This window comes from Urocitellus parryii, chromosome 4, assembly GCF_045843805.1.
Source record: "Urocitellus parryii isolate mUroPar1 chromosome 4, mUroPar1.hap1, whole genome shotgun sequence".
Taxonomy (NCBI): domain Eukaryota; kingdom Metazoa; phylum Chordata; class Mammalia; order Rodentia; family Sciuridae; genus Urocitellus; species Urocitellus parryii.
In genome coordinates, this window is record NC_135534.1 from 76,753,012 (window position 1) to 76,772,237 (window position 19,226).

The 19,226-nt window shown below is 31.8% G+C and overlaps 1 protein-coding gene across 6 annotated transcripts in view; it reads left to right on the forward strand.

The window, feature by feature from the left end:
* Window positions 1–19,226, forward strand: part of Tmem135 (transmembrane protein 135) — a 227,149-nt gene that overhangs the window by 80,176 nt on the left and 127,747 nt on the right. For all 6 annotated transcript variants that reach the window (XM_026401522.2, XM_077797667.1, XM_026401523.2 and 3 more), the window contains one exon: window positions 9,967–10,032. In XM_026401522.2, the coding sequence (XP_026257307.1) occupies window positions 9,967–10,032 (66 nt within the window). The remainder of the gene's footprint in view (window positions 1–9,966; window positions 10,033–19,226) is intronic.

Here is a 19,226-nt window from a genome sequence, read left to right on the forward strand (position 1 = left end):
TTCCCTTATGACTAATGACGCTGAACATCTTTATTAATTTTTGGTTATTCACTCTTGTTTTTTTAGTAGTAAGAATTATTTATATATTATGAATGCAGGTGCTTTTTCATAAGTATATATATGCAGATATTTTCTGTGAGTCTATACCTTGTTTTTTCATTTTCTTAAATGAATATTTAGAATACCAAAAAGTTTCTAATTTTGATTAGCACATTTTTTCACTTTATTTATTGTATAGTGCTGTTTAACAAAACACTGAAAAGTTTAGTGTTAAAAAATAAGAACAGTTTTTTTGTACTAATCTTTAGTTTAGGAATGGCTTGCCCCAGGATAGCTCATTACTGGTCCACTAGATATTGACTGCTGCAATTTGAAAACTAGGGCTGTAATGATCTGAAGACTTACAAGATTGGCACCAGAATTTGGAGTACCCAAATAGTTGTATTTTGGTACAGCTGGGGAAACTGTTTCTATTTCTATGTATTTCCTTGAGTATGATGTCTTTAAGATAGTTTGACATAAATGATGCCTCAGGGCTCCAAAGAAACATGGTTAAAGAATTTGAGAAAACCCTGCAGAATCATTTTGTTTTTTATGACTTAATCTCTGTAAGAATTACTTTTCTGCCTTTTTATGTTTTAAGTTTATATTATAAAAGTAGCATCAAATATCCCAAATTCAAGAAGAGTTAGCAAATATGGAGTAGAGTCATGGCCATATTTTAATAAGCATATGTGGGATAGGCTATATATTGATGTGGCTGTCTTTGAACAGTATGGTCTCTGCCATGAGGCTTTTTGTTTTGTCTTATTTTGCCTTTCCCCAGTGTAACATATCTTTGCCTAAATCAAGATCATAAAGTTTTTCTCTAATGTTTTTCTTCAAGAAGTTTTATGATTTGAGCTTAAACATTTAAGCCTATGGTACACTTTGAGTTCATTTTTGGGTACTGTAAGAGGTATGAATTGAGGTTTATATATTTCTTTTTTTAATATTTATTTTTTAGTTTTCCATGGACACAACATCTTTATTTTTAAATTTTTTTATGTGGTGCTGAGGATTGAACCCAGTGCCCCGCGCATGCCAGGCGAGTGGGCTACTGTTTGAGCCACATCCCCAGCCAGGTTTATATATTTCTATTTGGAATTGAATTGTTTTAGCTTTTTCCATTAAATTACCTTCGTACCATTTCAGAAATTCAGGACATATAGTCAAGTTGTCAGTTTCTAAAGAAATGCCTGCTCAATTTTTATTGGGATTGCTTTGACTTTATGATCAATTTGGAGATTTTGAAAATATCAGTTCTTCCTGTTTATAAACATGGCATATTTCTCTGTTAGTTTAGGTTTTTAATTTCTTACTTTGTTGCCTTTTAATTTTTAGTGTCCAAGTCTTATACATCTATTATTAAATTTATTCCTAAATGTTTAATATATTTAGAGTCTAATTCTGATTGAAATGTTTTTAAAATTTTTGTTTTTAAATAATTATTTGCTTAGGATAGGGAAAAGATTGATTATTGACAATGCCTTTTATGGCTTTGTTAAACTTATTAAGACTAGATAATTTTCTTATTCATTTTTTAGAATTCTTGTATCTACATACACAGTTATGTCCTGTGTGATTTTGGAAAGTTTTATTACTTTCTTCCTATTTTATTATTATTATTTACTTTCTTTCTAATATGTATTCTTTTACATCTTTTTCATGTCTTATCTCACTGAATAAGGCATCCAGAAGGCTATCAGCTTGAAGGGCTGAGAGTTGCCATCCTGATCTCATGCTTCATTTTATGCCAAGTGTCTTTCATCATTAAGTCAATAGTAGTTGTACTTTTTTCATAATTGCTTGTCATCAGGTGGAAGAAGTTTCATTCTACATGAAAGTCTATTGTGCATACAGAAACCACATTAATTATTTGACAAGGAAAAATAGAAAAAAATTTGATACAAAATGATTAGCTATTAAAAGTTTGATAGGTACTAAAAGGAGTAAAAAGGGAAGCTAAGGGATTCTGAAGTAGCAGGAACTATACCTATGCTAAATTACAGAGGAGACAGTTAAGGAAAGAGACTTAAGAGTGAGTTATCTTCCTTTTCTTCCTCAGGCTTAGCTTTTGATTTCTTTAATGGGAGTTTGGTACTCAAATGATTTGTTGGTTTAGGAAAAACTTTCTAGAGGGCATTGGTGAATCCATGCCATATTGCTCTATTATGGATGAGCTAGAGCAGAAAACAGAAAATACCTGCTTTGTTGCAAGAGAGTTGCACAGCAGGGGAGCAGTTGGAGCCAATATGTTAGCTGCCATTAAGTGAGAGGGCATGGCCTATGGATTCAGCAGAGCTATTATGCAAGGTACCTGCTACTGGCCACAAGCAGCTGCTACTTTAGAAAAGCTTGGCTTCAAGGCACAGATAGGTGTGATGAAACTGTATTGGGAAGTACCTGCTGAAGAAGAATAGTCCTCTTTGTATGGAACTCTTTTGTTACTTCTTGACCTTAATTGTCTTAATATCATTTACAGTTTTAAAAGATAGTTTTGCTCAAGTGATCCTTCTGCCTAAACCTCCTGAGTAGCTGGGTATGGACCACTGTGCATGGCTTTATGCCAAAATTCTTGACAGGACAACCAGAAAACTAGAAAACACACATTATTTCAAGAAGATTAATTTAGCAAAGATCTTCAGAAATCATGCAAAACTTTATTTTCCAGCTGTTAATCTTGGCCAGAGGAGAAAATAATTTAAATAGTGATATTTGTAAGTACCAGCTGTTTTCCTTCTTTATGGTAACAAAAATATAAAATAGGAAATTGAATATTAGGCTATCTGCTTCTCATAAAAGTAGTAATACATGAAACTAATCTAATAATATGCCTTTAGAATACACAAATTCATTAGCATAGCAACCAAGACCTTTGTAAAGTCCCTGAACAATTCTCACTCTCTTTTTTTTTCCTCCGGGCATCTGTCTACAGCCCAACTGTTTTCTATCTCCCTAATTCCTCTTCATAACCTCAGAGTAACTGTAGCAACACTTCTGAGAGAAATTTTTTTTTCTAGTGAGAAATTAGGGAAGAGGGGCCTGGGCCCATACAAGCCAGAAAATATGGACAGAATGAATCCCTTGTGGCTGGTGTTTTTGTCTTTCTTTTTCCTCTTACTCAGTTACAATATGAAGCAACTACAGTGCAGGTAGTTAAAACTGGAAAATGAATTGTACTTTTTTTTGGATCAAAGGAATATGGGAAAGGGCATCTGAGGTTCTAACAGGAAAGGAAAGATTCCCATTATTTTTCCCTTTCTCTTTTCTCTAATCAGTTTGTTTCAAAGATATGTTCCCATGAAATGGCTGCAGTTGTGACAGCAAGGAAAGCAATCAAACTCTAGGAGAAACCCTATCTTTCTGTCCAGAGGACCAGAAAAAAGAGGTCCAGTGAACCAGATAATATGGGGATAATCCTAGAAAGGAAGAACCAGAAAAAGAGATCTCCTAATTAAATCTTATTTGAACTGGTACAAGTACAGGGTTCATCTCTAATTGGCATGTGCATGGAATAGATTCAAGCATTAAGGCAACAGCTTTGAGAGCAAAACTGCATTTTAAACTACCACCTAACTCCCAGAATGACCGATGAGTCATTCTGAGAATGATTCAGAATGACATGGAATAGTCCTAAAGCAGAACAGAAAACAAAACTGACACTGAAACTGCTGTCCACTGAAGGCCAGACAGAACTTGAAAACCAAACCTAACCAGGTGATTGCTTATTTAAAAAAAAATCAAAATTTACCAGGACACAGAGTCTCACAACATAACACCACAATGTCCATAATAATTCTATAATCACTCTATCTGCAAAGAACAAACAATAAAAGTGGCTACTTCTCAAGAGTAAGAATTAGGTATGCAATGAAGCACCTATTATAAGTGTATTTCATGAGATAAAGTAAACATGTTTACGTAATAATTGAAAGAAAATAGCAGAGAAATAGAAAACTATTTTAAAATGGAAGTTTTGTAACTAAAAAATAAATGATCTGAAATTAAAATTTTCAATGGATGGACTCAATAGCAGAATGGTCACAAAAGAAGAATATCCATTCTTCCTAACACAGAGAAAAAAAATGATTGCAAAAAAAAAAAAAAAAAAAAAGAACTGAGACCCAGAGACTTTTGGGGGAATAGCAAAAGATCTAATATTTGTATTGTTAGAAATGCAGAGAGAGAGAGGAAAAAAAAAACCAAAACAGGTCAATACAGGGAAAACATTTGAAGAAATAATGACTGAAAATTTTACGGATTTGGCTGACTAATACATATTTCCTGATTCAAGACGTTTAGTGAACCCCAAGTTAGATATGCTCAAAGAAAAATCATATCCATACACATCATCAAAAATGCTTAAATCCAAATATCAAGGAAAAAATTGAAAGCATCCAGTATGTGCATGCACACACACACTATGCAGATAATAGACCAGTATGGTTAGATGGATTTGAATATTTATTTCAAAGTAAAAAATTATAATTTATTCATCACAATTAGAAACTGACACTTGGAGTGATCCCTTATGCTGAGAGATAGCAGTTCATATTGCCATACATTCATTGTAAAAGAAATGGCAGGATCAAAGATCAGAAAAGCAAAGATTTCAGGCGAACTTTAGCTTGCTACCTGTTTTTATAAATAAAGTATTATTGGCATACCACCATTCTCATTTGCTTACCTATTGTCTGTAGCTGCTTTCAAACTACAAAAGTAGAATTAAATGGTTGAAACAGAGACTGTATGGCTTGCATAGCCATATAGTCAGATATTTACCATGTGACACTTTAGAAAAGGAATGTGTTCTGACCACTGCTTTAATTTAATGCAAATACACAATACAGTAAATACTAGGTATGCATTTGTCAAGATAATCCATTGTAAATATGTAGAACTTTTTTCTTGTTGTTTACTTATTTTTTTTTTCCAGCAATAACTTAGCAAATACAACTTATAGCTCTATTGGTAATTCTGGTAGATGGTTTCCTACTACACATTAATTACTTCTAATCCAAAATTTCCAAATCCAGAATGCTCCAAAATTCAAAACTTTTTGGGTACCAACATAATGTCACAAGTGAAAAATTCCACATCTGTCTCCTGGGATAAGTTGCAGTCAAAACACAAGTGCACAAAGAATATTGCATAAAATTAACTTCAGACTATGTATATAAAATTCATATGAAATATAAATGAGTTTTGTGTTTAGATTTGGGTCATATCCCCAAGATAACTCATTATGTATATGCAAATATTCCAAAATCTGAAAAAAAGAATTCCTGTTTGAATATGTGTGTCTTCCAAAAGCTTCTGTATTAATGCAGGATTGTGAAGTGATTAGATTGTGAGGGCTATAACCTAATCAGTTCATCCTAGTTTGAATAGACAGATTGGATAACTATAGATTGGGTGTGGTTGAAGGAGGTAGGTCAATGAGGGTGTTCCCTGGAAAGGTTGTTCTTCCTGCTGTCTCTTCCTCTTCACCCTGCTCTCTGCTTCCTGACCCTACCAGGAGCTGAGCAGCCTTTCTTCATTGGGCCCTTCTTCCATGATATGCTGCCTCATCTTGGTCCCTGAACAATGAAGTTGGTCATCTGCCCACTGAGACTTCTAAAATGGTGAATCCCTAATGACTTTTCCTCTTCTAAGTTGCTTTTGTGAGGTTTTGGTCATAGTAATGCAAAAGCATACTAAAACAATCCCCCAACACTGCTTCCAAGCATCTGGGATAAGGGGTATTTTGTTTTGTTTTCCTTAAGTTTTTACCATGTGCATGTAGTACCTCTATCATTTTTAAGAGAAATTTATCAGAAATATCTGGTTACCTTGAGGTTATGAAGTCCTCCCACAGAAAACTAAACATTAAAAACAATAAAGTATTAGAAACAATATTGGAGAAACAATGACAAGCAAGCAAGACTTAGAGTAAATTCCCTTTATCTGTGGTTTCAAGTTCGTCAACCAGGGTCAAAAATATTAAATGGAAAAATAAATTCTAAAAATAAACAATTCATAAATTTTAAGTAACTTTATACAGTATTTTATTATAATTCTTATATTCTATTATTGTCATTAATCTCTTACTTTGCCTAATTTATAAATTAAACTTTATCATAGGTATTTATACATAGGAAAACATAGTATATATAGGGTTTGGTATTGTACATAGTTTCAGGCATCTACTGGGGGTCTTGGCTAAAAGGATACTACTGAATGTATATTGTGAAACACTAGAAAATAAAGCAAAAGGAAAATCTTTTAGAGATTGTTACTGTTTTCATCTTGGTATATATCTTTCCAGATCTTTTTTTTTTAAACATATACACAAGCATCCAGTTTAGAACTTTATACTTATTACAATCTAGGTTTTATATCTCTTAGGTCTCTTTTCTCTAACTCTGTTTTTAAGAGAAGTTTCTTTTGATTACTTTTTTTTTTTTTTTTCTATTCAGTGCTGGGAATTGAGCTTGGGGCCTTGCACATGCTAGGCAAATGTTCTACCCATGAGCTAGATACCCAAGCCCCAGTAACCTGTTTTTAAACAGACCTGTAGGCAATTTTTCCCTGTGCCTCTGATATAGAGAATATTAGTATTTATCATCTTAGATGGAATAAAAAGGAGAGGCTATTTCAATCAAGAATTTGTTGTTATTAAATTTACAGATGCTGAGATAGTGTGGTCTCTCACTGTTTTGACTCTTGTTAGTAGTAGTTTAGGCACAACTTAATTAAAAGCAATCTCTTTATTGAGGTCAAAAGAAACTTGCACAGTTCGGTACTTTCCTATAGAAACAAAGGGCAGCTTAGCTGAGTTGATAGAATACTAGGCTATAGTATTACTAGACTGAAACATTCTTAAAAATGTTGGTGGGAAGAGCTGATGAAATAATTTAGTTGGAAACAAAAGCGTTTTATTCTGCTGGAGAAGGTATGGAAAAAGAACTTGATTTTCATTTGCCTCTGTTTTTTGAGACATAAAAAAAGAAAATAATTTGATTTGGTTTTGAAAAATTGTTGCATATTTTATCCTAAGTCCTTGCTGTATCTTTCCCCCTTTCTTCCTCAGATATATAGAGTGACTGGCCTGGGTTAGATGAGTATTATTAAAAATTGTTCATAACCCACTTCAATCTGATGTATGAAATATGATATGTCAAGAGCTTTGTAATGTTGTGAACAACCAATAAAAAAATAAAATTATTAAAAAAAATAAAAATTGTATTACTAAATTTAAGTAGGGTTTAAAAAGAAACAAGAAGGTATAATATATAATTTTATATATACATATATAAATCATTAAGACTGGAATAAATGCAAATACATTAAAAGTGAAGTACTTTTCCCTTTAATTAAAATTTCTTTAAGTAGTTCTTTGGACATATAAGTTTACATGTTTTAGTAAAAATCTATCATAGAAATTCATTCATTTGTAATTTGTTTTATGTTTGGGTATGTGATCTTTCAGTGTTATGTATTGGAGTTATATTGTGTGGTCTTCACAAACTTCAGCAGTTTTCCCTAAAAGTTTTTCTTATTTTCTAACCTAGCATATAGATACTAATGTACCCTCTTCTGTTCCCACCTTTATGTGAAATTTTGTGTAGGGATGTTTTAAAGATTGTAATCACTCATTTAAAAAATGTTAGATTTTTTTTTAAATTACACAGAGTGAAGTTGAAATAGAGGATTTACCTTTTCATCAATATCCTCTATAGCCTTGCTTACTTTCCCTTGACAGTTCCCAAATGGAAGCCCTCTAGTTTCTAATGTCATTAGCTGTTTAGATTTGCACCAACAAAAAATGTTTTTTTTTTAAATTTTAGATAGATTTTAAGTACTATGTTCCATTTCCTTGAAATTTTCTTTTGCATCTATTATATACTCTACCCTTTCCCTTAAGTCAATGTTTCTGTTATTTTCAGAAGATTATTCTGTTTCCTAATTTAGAGAGGTAAAAGGAGAGGGAAAGGAATAGGAAGGGCAGAAGAACTGGGAAGAGATCCAGAAGAACTTGCTAGAGGATGAAGGAGACAGTTTAGCTATGTTTGTACCTTCTTCCTTCTAGTTCAGCTTATAGATTGCTATGCATGCTCTTGATCCTATGTTCTTTAGGAAACTTTTCCTTCAGTATTAAGTCTCCTTCATATTTCTATAATTTTTTTTCAATCTTACCACTACTCTGTCATTAAAACTTGTTTAAATATCTTTAATGCTAAAAATATCCTGTTATCAATTTTCCGTCAACTCTGATTCTCTTTCTAACTGAAACTCAATTTCATTCCTTACTCAAATCTGGTTTTACATGCTTCAGTGAAAATCCAACTTCTACTTTTATATGTTTTAGTAAAAACTTTTCAAAGGAGTTTATTTATGACTTTTGATTTTTTTTATCTTCTCATTCTCTTATGCACTGCTTTGTAGAGTATTCAACATCATTACAAAATTGGACACTGTTGATCATTTCTTTGTTTTTTAAAAAATATTAATCACAGGTTTACATATAATTCCAATAATCAAGTAGTAAGCCACAAAGATATTAGAAAAACAAGTTTTCTTCTCTACCTCTTCCAGTGCCTGAATTCTATAATGCAAAGGCACTACCTACAGCCTTTTACTTATTTCTGTGCTATTTACTTACTGATATTGAAATTAACTTGCATGCACTGCTATTTTTGATTCAGTTTTACACATTATTGAAACTGTACTATAGAAGACAGGAATTTGATATTCCTTACACCCTGAATGAGGATGAGGATGTTCACAATTTGGTAATGCATAAATTTTAGATAATATAGTATTTAATGTTCACCACATTCTATTCAGACAATATAGTTCATAGCTGAGCTATGGCATAACTTTTTTTTAACATTTCGCCCATAATTATAACAAATTTCTATGTGAATTTTAGGATAGGCTTTCTTTTTCTGTGAAAAACATCAGGGATTGCATTGAATTTTTTTGAGGGTATTTGTAGAAACTTTACTTAAAGTAGATAAAACCTGAAAACAAACCACAGGTCTAACACAGGTGAATGGATAAAAAAAAATAGAATGTCAATGCCATGGACTCCTACAGTAATAAGAAGGAAGAGTTTGTGTATACAAAAAGCAATGGATGAGAATGAAAAACATTATTTTCGTAAAAGAAGCCAGGTGGAAAAGACCTCATATTAGTTGATTTTGTGCATTGAATTTTGGTCACTTTAGACAGTATTGACATCTTGATAAGAAGTCTTCCAAATCAGGAGCACAAAATGTTTTTCTATTATTTATATGTTTAATTTTGCTCAGCAATGTTTTGTTGTTTTCAGTGGACAAGTTATTTTTTTTACTTCCGTGGAAGATTTTTTTTAAGTTTATATTTATGCTATTGTACGTGGAATTATTTTCTTAATTTTCTTTTCTGATTGCTTTTTATTAGCTTACAGAACTATTTGTGAGGTCATTTAATATGTACCAGCACTTCATTCTGTATTTTAGTGGCAGAAAAGTGATTTGAACTGAATTCAAATGGCCAACAAAATTCAGAATAAATGATCATTTCTGAATTAAACGCCAAATATTAAATTTTAATTTAGTTTCTGTTTTTAAAACTAAGGTTAAGCTTATCACAGTGAAATAATTTTTTAAGTCAAAGCTCTATATCTGGAGGAATGCCAGCATATCAAAATAATGTTTTTAAAAAACTCCTACGCCTGTCAAAATAACATTTTGAAGCAGTTCAAGTTCTTTTAACAGTAAAAGATCATAGACATGATATTTCTGGTATATAATTTAGGATGTCTCTTATTTTTCCTTACTAATGTGTTAATACAAGTTGTTGAATATGTAATAGTATTGTTTTTTTTCCTTTTTGGGGTGAGTATACAGTAGTGTACAAATTATATACTTTAGCTTTTTTTTTTTCTTCTATTCACAGGCTACAGAAACACTATTTAGAATGGGTGTGGCAAGAGGAGCCATCACAACATTAAGAAATGGAGAAGTAAGATGAGAATTTTGATATATAATTATTAGTTAATTAAGTTTAAAATTTTTAGAATATAAAATATGGTAAATTTTATGGTGCTTTGTGTAACAAATAGAGAAACATTTGTATAATATCAACAGTACTTAATACATGAATCTATTTTAGTTCACAGTTTATTGGAACTAGATCTTAGGTTGAAAATAAATTCCTGATTCTCTTAATTTTGGTTACTGATTGTTTTTACTCTTAAAAGAAAATGACACTTTCTAGGAAATAACTTATACAAATATTTATTTTTAATGAAAATAATCGTCTGCCTTGTTATTCCTTCTATTTTATGTTATACAGAACTGATACTTATTTCTTAGGATAAAGTGATTTGAAATGTTGACATTTATCATAGGCTGAGAGAAGAAAGGTGAGAGAGAAATTTACTTCTTTTTATTAGTGAGGCTCAGTTAAGCTGTAAATTCTATTTATGTGACTTTTCTAAATGCCCCTGTTAATTATTTAAAAAAATTTCTACCACCTGAAATAAATTTCTGTTCCAAAATTATTACCAGCTTCTCACTTTTCTCTTTTTTGCTTCTTCCTTAAGACATATTTAGGTTGAGGTTTAATATTATATTATGTTGCAATGTTCTTTTGTATTCTGCTAGAGGATACATAATGATAAAATTTAGTGCTTTCTACTTTGGAATTAAGTTCTTTGTTACTTAATGTAATATTTATTATTCAATAACCTATATACTTAATAGTGAAAGTGAGTGACTATCTAAGGAGTTAAGTATAATTGTATTACCACATGATTTTTAATTTGGTCAACATATATGCTCATTAGCAACAAATGTGCCATCATTTGGAAAGTAGTACTCCCTTAAGTATTTAATTTTATATTGGCAAATCACTTTGTTATAATTTTTAACTATATTTTGTACATTAACAAAGACTTAGTTGATGCCTTCTTATTTTCAATAAAGTGTATGATACTATTTCAAGGGAAAAAAAATATCCTGGTAATAAGGTCAGATGTATTTGTCTGGCCTGAATGTCGGATAATGAATCTCTGATTTTATTAACTGCTGTATGATGTTCAGTGAACTTTTGAACCTCATCATCTGTTATATGTAAGAACTTTGCGGATTAAATATATATAGTTTTATAAATAATCATATTGGATATGTCCTTATTTTGTTGAATGGAGAGGAAATAGTTAATGTAATTGGGTTTTGATCCATTTCTTCCCCTGTTATTGGGTGTTGCTCCGTGTGACCAACCTGGTATACATGTATTGATGTTGGGAAAAGTATTTAAGCTCTCGCTCACCTTCAGTTTCTAAAATGAGTAAGGTATGCAGTTTTCCTCATGTTTTAACGCTCTGAAACTTGAATGTGTTATCACTATCTGCAAAATTTCACATATTAACACCTTGTAAATTGGAAGATTTCTAATAAGTATAATATTTTAGGGTTGATAAAATAATATAGTTTTAAATGTACAGTGACTAGGGTAGGCCACTAATTAGTTTTAATTTAATAATATGACTTTGGGAAGTAGAAAATTAAGACAAAACAGAACAAAGATATCATTGAATACACACAAACACACAAGAGGCATAAGTTTTTGGGAATGGTGGTCTAGGGTCTATGGAATAGATGATATGATTTATGCCTTTATAGGAGTATGCTCTCTGGTGGGGAAAATAATTCCATTGATAAACCTGTATTGTGAGCAAAGAATTTGGGAGAATGTGAACATACTCAAGTTTGGGTTGAGTCTGTAACTAGTGTTCCAGTTCCAGTTAGAATATGCTATACTCTATCATCCAGTAAATAGAGAATTCATATGAGAGGAGGAGATAAACTTAAAGCTTAACAATTTAATATGTTATATAAAACTGAAACAGAAATCACTATATTTATCATATTGGAAAATACTTAATATGCTAAGGGAGGAGAATAGTATAATGAGTTTATATGTCTTTGGGTTGCTACTGTGCTTTCCCAGTATTGTAAGATAATATTTGTTAAGCTAGTATTAGTAGGTAATTTCATATTACTAATACTAGCTAGGGGGAATAAACATTGGTATATTCAGCTTTGAATAAATTTGTTATCTGAATGATTATAAAGAGCTTTGTACGTGTATCCTTCTCTGTGTTCTGTCTTTAACATTGCTTTTTATCTGCATATTGAGCATTTCTGACTAGTTGTTAAAGAATTTTTGAGACTAGAAAACATTTTCCTCATCTTTGAAAATAAAAAGATAGTTTTTGAAGGACTTTGAAACCATAAAAGTTATAGTTCATCATAGGAAGTTTTAAGGTATTGAGTGAAGGAGTGGGTACATTATCTTTTAAAATCTATACGATAACTGCAAGGGAGAAATAATAATGATCATCTTATAAGTTACACATTTTGCTTATGGTTAACCAGCTAAGAAATAGGAGAGCTAGGATTCATATCCCAGTCTCCAAAATCCATTCATTCCACAATATAAGCTTCCTACACATAATTCACTTACTTAAGAATTTTCTAAGTAGTTCTATAGCATACCTAGAATATATATTATAGGCCTCAACAAAGGTTACTTATTTTCAATGTAACATGCCCCTCCCGCTTTCCTTATAACTCTACAATAAGAAAAATTACTTGTCCCCAAATGACCCTCCATAACTCCAAATATGCCCCTTTTTGTGTTCCTAGCCCTATATAATTGTCATTAGTTTGACTATTGAAAATTATAACAATGATTCTTTTAAATGTTCTCATCTTGAACAAGTTAAGTATCATTCCTTAGAAACTGAGTTGATTAATCTGCTTTGGTTCTATTAATTTTTTGAATTTTTAAAATTTCAGGCATAAGAATTTTCATTTACTCAAAAAACATTTAGTTTATATATGTGTATATTTGGGATTATATTTGGAATTTTAGAGCAATTCATGAATGGAAGGAGAAATAACTTCTTTTTATTTAGTAAGTACATTTTGAGCACTTCTACATTTCTGGCATTGTTTTATGTACCTGTCATCTGTTAGTAAACAAAACTAAACAATATCACTGACCTTGGGGAATTTATAATAGAGTCTGTTAATAGCTTACTTTCTAGTTAGGGAAGAAAACAAAAGCATTCAAAGCAATTAGGAAGTAATTGTAGTTACAAAGCTTTAAAAGAAGGTATAAGCAAATATATGCTGTAAAAGTACAAGTAATTTAGATAATGAAGGAAGGAAGAAGTTCTTAAAGTAGGGTTGTTAGTTCAGAAGATTTGTCAAAGAAGATACCTCTTAAACTGTGCCTTGAGCAATGGATGAGCCTTATGTAAGAAGAAGAGGTTAAAAAGCACTGGCAGCTACGAGAAGCAACACACAAAAGGAAATAGTTATATTTATGGAGGGGCACTGGGGACAAATAGCTTTTCTTATTGTAGAGTTAAAAAGGAAAATGGGAGGAGGGTGTTAGGTTGAAGGTAAGTAAGGGCCTATTATATATATTCTAGGAACATTGTAATTATTTACTTCATTTATGCATCAAAGCAACTGTGCCTATAAAATATGGTGTTTTTTGCGGGGGGGGGGTACTGAGGATTGAACTCAGTGGCACTCAACAACTGAGCCACATCCCCAGCCATTTTTAGTATTTTATTTAGAGACAGGGTCACACTGAGTTGCCCCTCACTGTTGCTGAGGCTGGCTTTGAACTGTCGATCCTCCTATCTCAGTCTCCTGAGCTGCTGGGATTACAGCCACCACTCCTTCCCAGCTAAAATATTAATGGAAGAAATTGAAGAGGTCACACACAAAAATAGAAACATCTCATGTTCATGGTCTGCAGAAACCAATATTCTTAAAATCTCCATGCTATCCAAGACAATCCCAATCAAAATACAAGGGACATTCTTCACAGAACTAAAAAATGCAATCCTGACATTTGGATGGAACCAAAAGACGCTGAATAGCTGAAGTCATTTTGAGCAAAAAGAACAGAGCAGGAGAGATTACACAACGTGACTCCAAAATATACTACAAAGCTGTAGTAATCAAACAGTATGGTATTTGTGTAAAAACTGACACATAGACCAGTGGAACAGAATAAAGATCCTAGAGGCTAACTCACAGATCTATAGCCAACTGATTTTTGACAAAGATGTTTAAGAACATGCATTTTTTTCAGTAAATGGTGCTGGAATAATTGGGTATCCACATATACAAGAATGGAACTAGAGTGCTATTATCACTAGTTATAAAATGCAACTAAATATGGACCAAAGACTTAAATATTAGTCCTGAAACTGTGCAATTATAGGGAGAATACTTGAGATCATTTGAATGGGTTAGGAATTTTTGGAAGAGATCCCCAAAGCACAGAAAATGAGTCGGATTACATTAAACTAAAAAACTTTCACACAACAATAGAAATAATTATCTGAGCAAAGGAGCAATGTACAGAATGAGAGAAAATGTTAGCAAACTATATTTATGATAAGAGATTAATATTTAGAACATAAGAATATATAAGGAACCCCCCCCCAAACTCATTAGCAAAAATAAAACAGTTAACAAAAAAACACAAATAACATGATCTAAGAATGAACAACAGACATGTCTCAAAAGAAGGCACACAAGTGGATAATAAATACATGAGAAAATGCTCAGTATTACTCATCATCAGGGGAATGCAGATCAAAACTGTAATGAGATATTACCCTTCTCCAGTAGAATGGCTATTATCAAAAAGACAGAAGATAACAAGTGCTGGTGAAGATGTAGAAAACAGGGAATTTACACTATTGATGGGAATGTAAGTTAGCACAACCATTATGGAACATAGTATTGGAAGTTCTTTCACTAAGTAAAAATAAAACCGCCATATGCTCTAGCATTTTCACTATGGAATATATATCTAAAGGAAATGAAATAATAGAGACATCTGTACTTCCATGTTCATTGCAACACTTTTTACAATAGTCAAGAAATGGGAACAACCTACGTGCCCACCAGGTGATTAATGGATAAAGAAAATGTGGCATATGTACACAAAGAAATACTGTATAGCCATAAAAATGATATCTTGTCATTTGTGACAGCAAGGACAGAACTGGAGATCATTAAGTGAAATAAACCAGGCATAGAAAGACAAGTGCTTTCACGTACTACATGATCTCATTTATATGTGAATCTCAAAAATTTGATCTTATAGAAATAGAGTAGAATGGTGTTCACTAGAGGCTGGGGAGAAGAATGGGGACAGATTGAAAAGGGTACTAAATTACAGTTAGATAGGAATAAGAAATTCTGGGGTGCCATTGTACAGTGGGGGAGACTATAGATCACATGGATGTACTCTACATTTCAAAAAGCTATAAAAGTATTTTGAAAGTTTTCACAGTAAAGAAGTGATAAATGATTCAGCATATGCATGTATTAAAACATCACATGGTTCTCCATGAATATGTGTAATTTTTATCTATCAAGTGAAATAGATTTGATTAAAAAAACAACTTTCTGTTTCAGTACTCATCGCTAGTTTTTTGAAAGGAAAGTTTATGCATTAAAAAGTGTGGTGTTTATCCAATTTTTTTTGGAGAATTATCTATACGAATTCTTAGGGTATTAAGCTTATAGGAGGAGAATCAAAAATTAATACTCTATCTACCTCCCAACTATTGTAGAAAGAATATCAGTCTGCCTGTGAGTAGATCTGGGTTCTTTTCCTGGCTTTACCCAGCTGTGTCTGAGGTCATTTATTTAACTCCTCACAGCTTCAGATTCACACTTCAGAATTTTCTGTAATTAGATCTTTGGTTTGTTTATTGTATCTAACAGGAAGAAAATATTAAGATAATTTAGATATGCCCATTGACATTGAAGCATACTTTGTTAACTTGATTATCTTCCTTCCATATACGTAAGGAAAGAAGAAAAAAAATCTGACCATTCTAGAATGGTGGTTTATATTTTGACAAACTGTATAATTATCTATTAGAATTTAAGTTATAAATGTTACAATGTTGTTTCTTCTCAAGGAGGAGCTCAAATTTTTTAAACCAAAGGATATGGGAAAAATGAATAACATTCAGAGAAGTATCTTGATAGAAAAGATAAGAAATATTAAAGTCTATGGAGTATTTATAACAAGCAACATATATGCAAAGAAGTACCAAACCTTGGCCTGTAATGCAGAAGGGATGAAATGCGTTTTGATAAGAGAACATAAACTTTGAGATAACTGAATCTGCTTGCTGTCAGTGGATAATGAAACATTAGAAGAGGTTTCAAGAAGGTTGTGCAATTGCTTGCTATCTTGTTCATGAAAAAAAGAAGTATTTCTTTTAGTTGTCAATCTACATAATATAGATACTTAGCTGCCCAACTCAGGAGTCTGTTCTAAGTTACATGGTGATATTTTATTCAGTTCTTCAATTTTATGAATCAAAACAACATTTTATTTTGGCAGATACTTTAAAATTTACAATTTTTACAATCCTTGTTAAAATTTTATAATCCATTTCAGAATTACATATAAAACATTGAACTCTAGAACTTATATTTTATTCTTGCAGGAATATTTTATCTTTACCACTAAATTGGCTCTAAATTGCTTATCTTTTTTTTTTTTTTGTACTGCTGATGAATAGAGTTTATTTTAAAAATTTTTTAGTGGGCTGGGGTTGTGGCTCAGTGGTAGAGTGCTTGCCTAGCATGCATGAGGCACTGGGTTCGATCCTTAACACACATAAAAATAAAATAAAGATATTGTGTCCACCTAAATCTAAAAAATAAATATTAAAAAAATTTTTTAGTGTAGACACAGAAGGCCAAGGGCCAAACTGAGATTTTTAAAGGCTATCAAAACTTCTGTTTAAGTTTGGTGACCATGTTTATATCAACGTTGTGCCTTTCTGTACTTAAATAATTATCATTTTTGTTTGTTTACTTATTTTATTTTTGATATGGGGTTTTTCTACATTGCCGAGGCTGTCCTAGATATTCATGGCTCAGTGGTCCTCCTGCCTTAGCTTCCTGGGCTATAACTGGAAATAGACTAGTCACCAGGCTGAGCTCTATCATTTGAAATATCTTTATAATAGTAACTCTGCTTTTGATTTAAATACAAAAATAGGTATCCCATGATTTTGTCCTTAAACAAAACAAACAATATCTGGACAATATCTGCCTAACTATAGAACACTTAGGTTTTATTTTTCAAAAATTGGAAGGGTTCTAAGATAATATCAGTTTGTTTTGATCCTAATAAAAAGAGCTTTAGGCCAGGAAAGTAATCATTTCCACATGGGTTAGGCCAGTTCTAACTACCTCCCCTAAATTTTCACTTGCATACATTGGTTACATAGCCAAATGTGGTTGTATACATTAGAAAGTACAGGCCTTTTTAAAAAATTTGAGTCTTTGGATATATAGAAAACATTTCTTTGTACAAAGCATACCAAAATAATTTTGTCTTTAACATTAGAGTGAGTTCAGCACCAAGTAATTTAAACTCTTTGAATTATCAAAGAAATTTAACTTTATAACATATTTGTATATCCAGATACAGTTTTTACTACTTTGTTTATACATCAGCTTAAATTTTTTTTTTAATTGACTCTTGCCTGTGTTTAAGAGGTAAGCTTGCTGTATAGTGGCAAATATTGTGTGAAGAGGTTCAATAAGGATGTGATAGGCGAGAAAGGAAAATATTTATATTTAGTGATAAAGAGATGTCATTAATTTCAAACAGGAGATTATATAAATCTTCACATACCCTAGAAATGAAGAGGCCTGAAGCCTGTGGGAACCATTATCTACGTAGCTTGAAGAGTAGTGCCATTTGAAAAAAAATCTCCTTTAGTGATTTTTGCTGTATTGGTTTCAATAATGGTTAGAATTGAAGTCAGATTATTATGGGTTGGGAAGTTGATGAGGGGGTGATGAAGATGAATAGGTTTCATGCACTCCCCTTTTTTCAGGTCAGTAATGCAAGAGAAAAATTAAGGGACAATAATAAGAGGGAGCGCTCATAAGGGACCATAATAAGAGGGAGAGCTCAAGGTGATAAAACAAAGGATCCCAAACAATAATTCTCTTCTTTCCTTCTTTTCTTTCTTTATGGTTTTAAGTGTCCCCATGGCTATTATTGAAAGCTCATTTGGCTTTAATGTAATCTACATAATAGTAATTTTGTTATTATTTACAATAATGGTTTATAAGACCATCAATTCAAAAAATATTTAAAACAAGAACCACAATTGATTTTGAGGTCCCTAAATCTAATCAGGGTATATAGAGCATTGTCTCACTCCTAGGTTGCTCCAAGTTAAATCACTGTGCCATCATTCCCCCTTTCTTTTTAAGATCTTTTTCATAAATTATAAATGTGAATATAATTCATCCTATATGTATGGTATTTGTAATCTCATGTAACAGTGCTAATTTTGATAGAGTTCTTCCCTGTATTTAGAGGAATAGTCTCATGACAATTGAATCTATTCAGTTTTTCAGTATTGCAATGTTTAATAAATATTTGTTCATAGTGAGAGTATAGAATGAGGAAGTATCTGATTATTATAACTTTTTAAATACATTCTACAATCTTGAAAACTTACTGATTAGATCTTCAGACAGTTCTATTGAGATATTACATACCATAATCCTTCATTGAAAATGTGTGACTCAGTGATATTTTTAATATACTTATGGAATTGCACAACCATCATCAAGTACAGTTTTAGAATATATCTATCATCCTAAAACCTATCTATTTCTACTCCCAACCTCAGGTAAATACTAATCTTTTTGTTTATTGTTCCATTTCCACTCCTTGGGGGACAGTAACTATCCAGAGATAGCATCAAACTCTGCAAGTTTAAGGACCTGACCTTCTATGTGGTGGCTGTCATCCTGAGTCACCATCACCATGAAGCATTCCATTAGCATAATAAAAATTTAGGAAATTCCAAGGGTTTTTGAAGCTCTGTGGAAGGAATCAGGGATAAAATCCAAATATATTCTTTTAACTATGACCTTACTTTTCCTGAAAATTTCATATATATGGGATTATATAATATATGTATCTGACCTTCTTTTTGTGTCTGACATCCTTTCTTAGTATATGAGGTTTTTGTGATCCCATTTGTATTATGGTCATTTTCTTTCCTTAACAGGAAACATTTGAATGGAACATTTTGTTTATTATTTAGCAGTTAATGG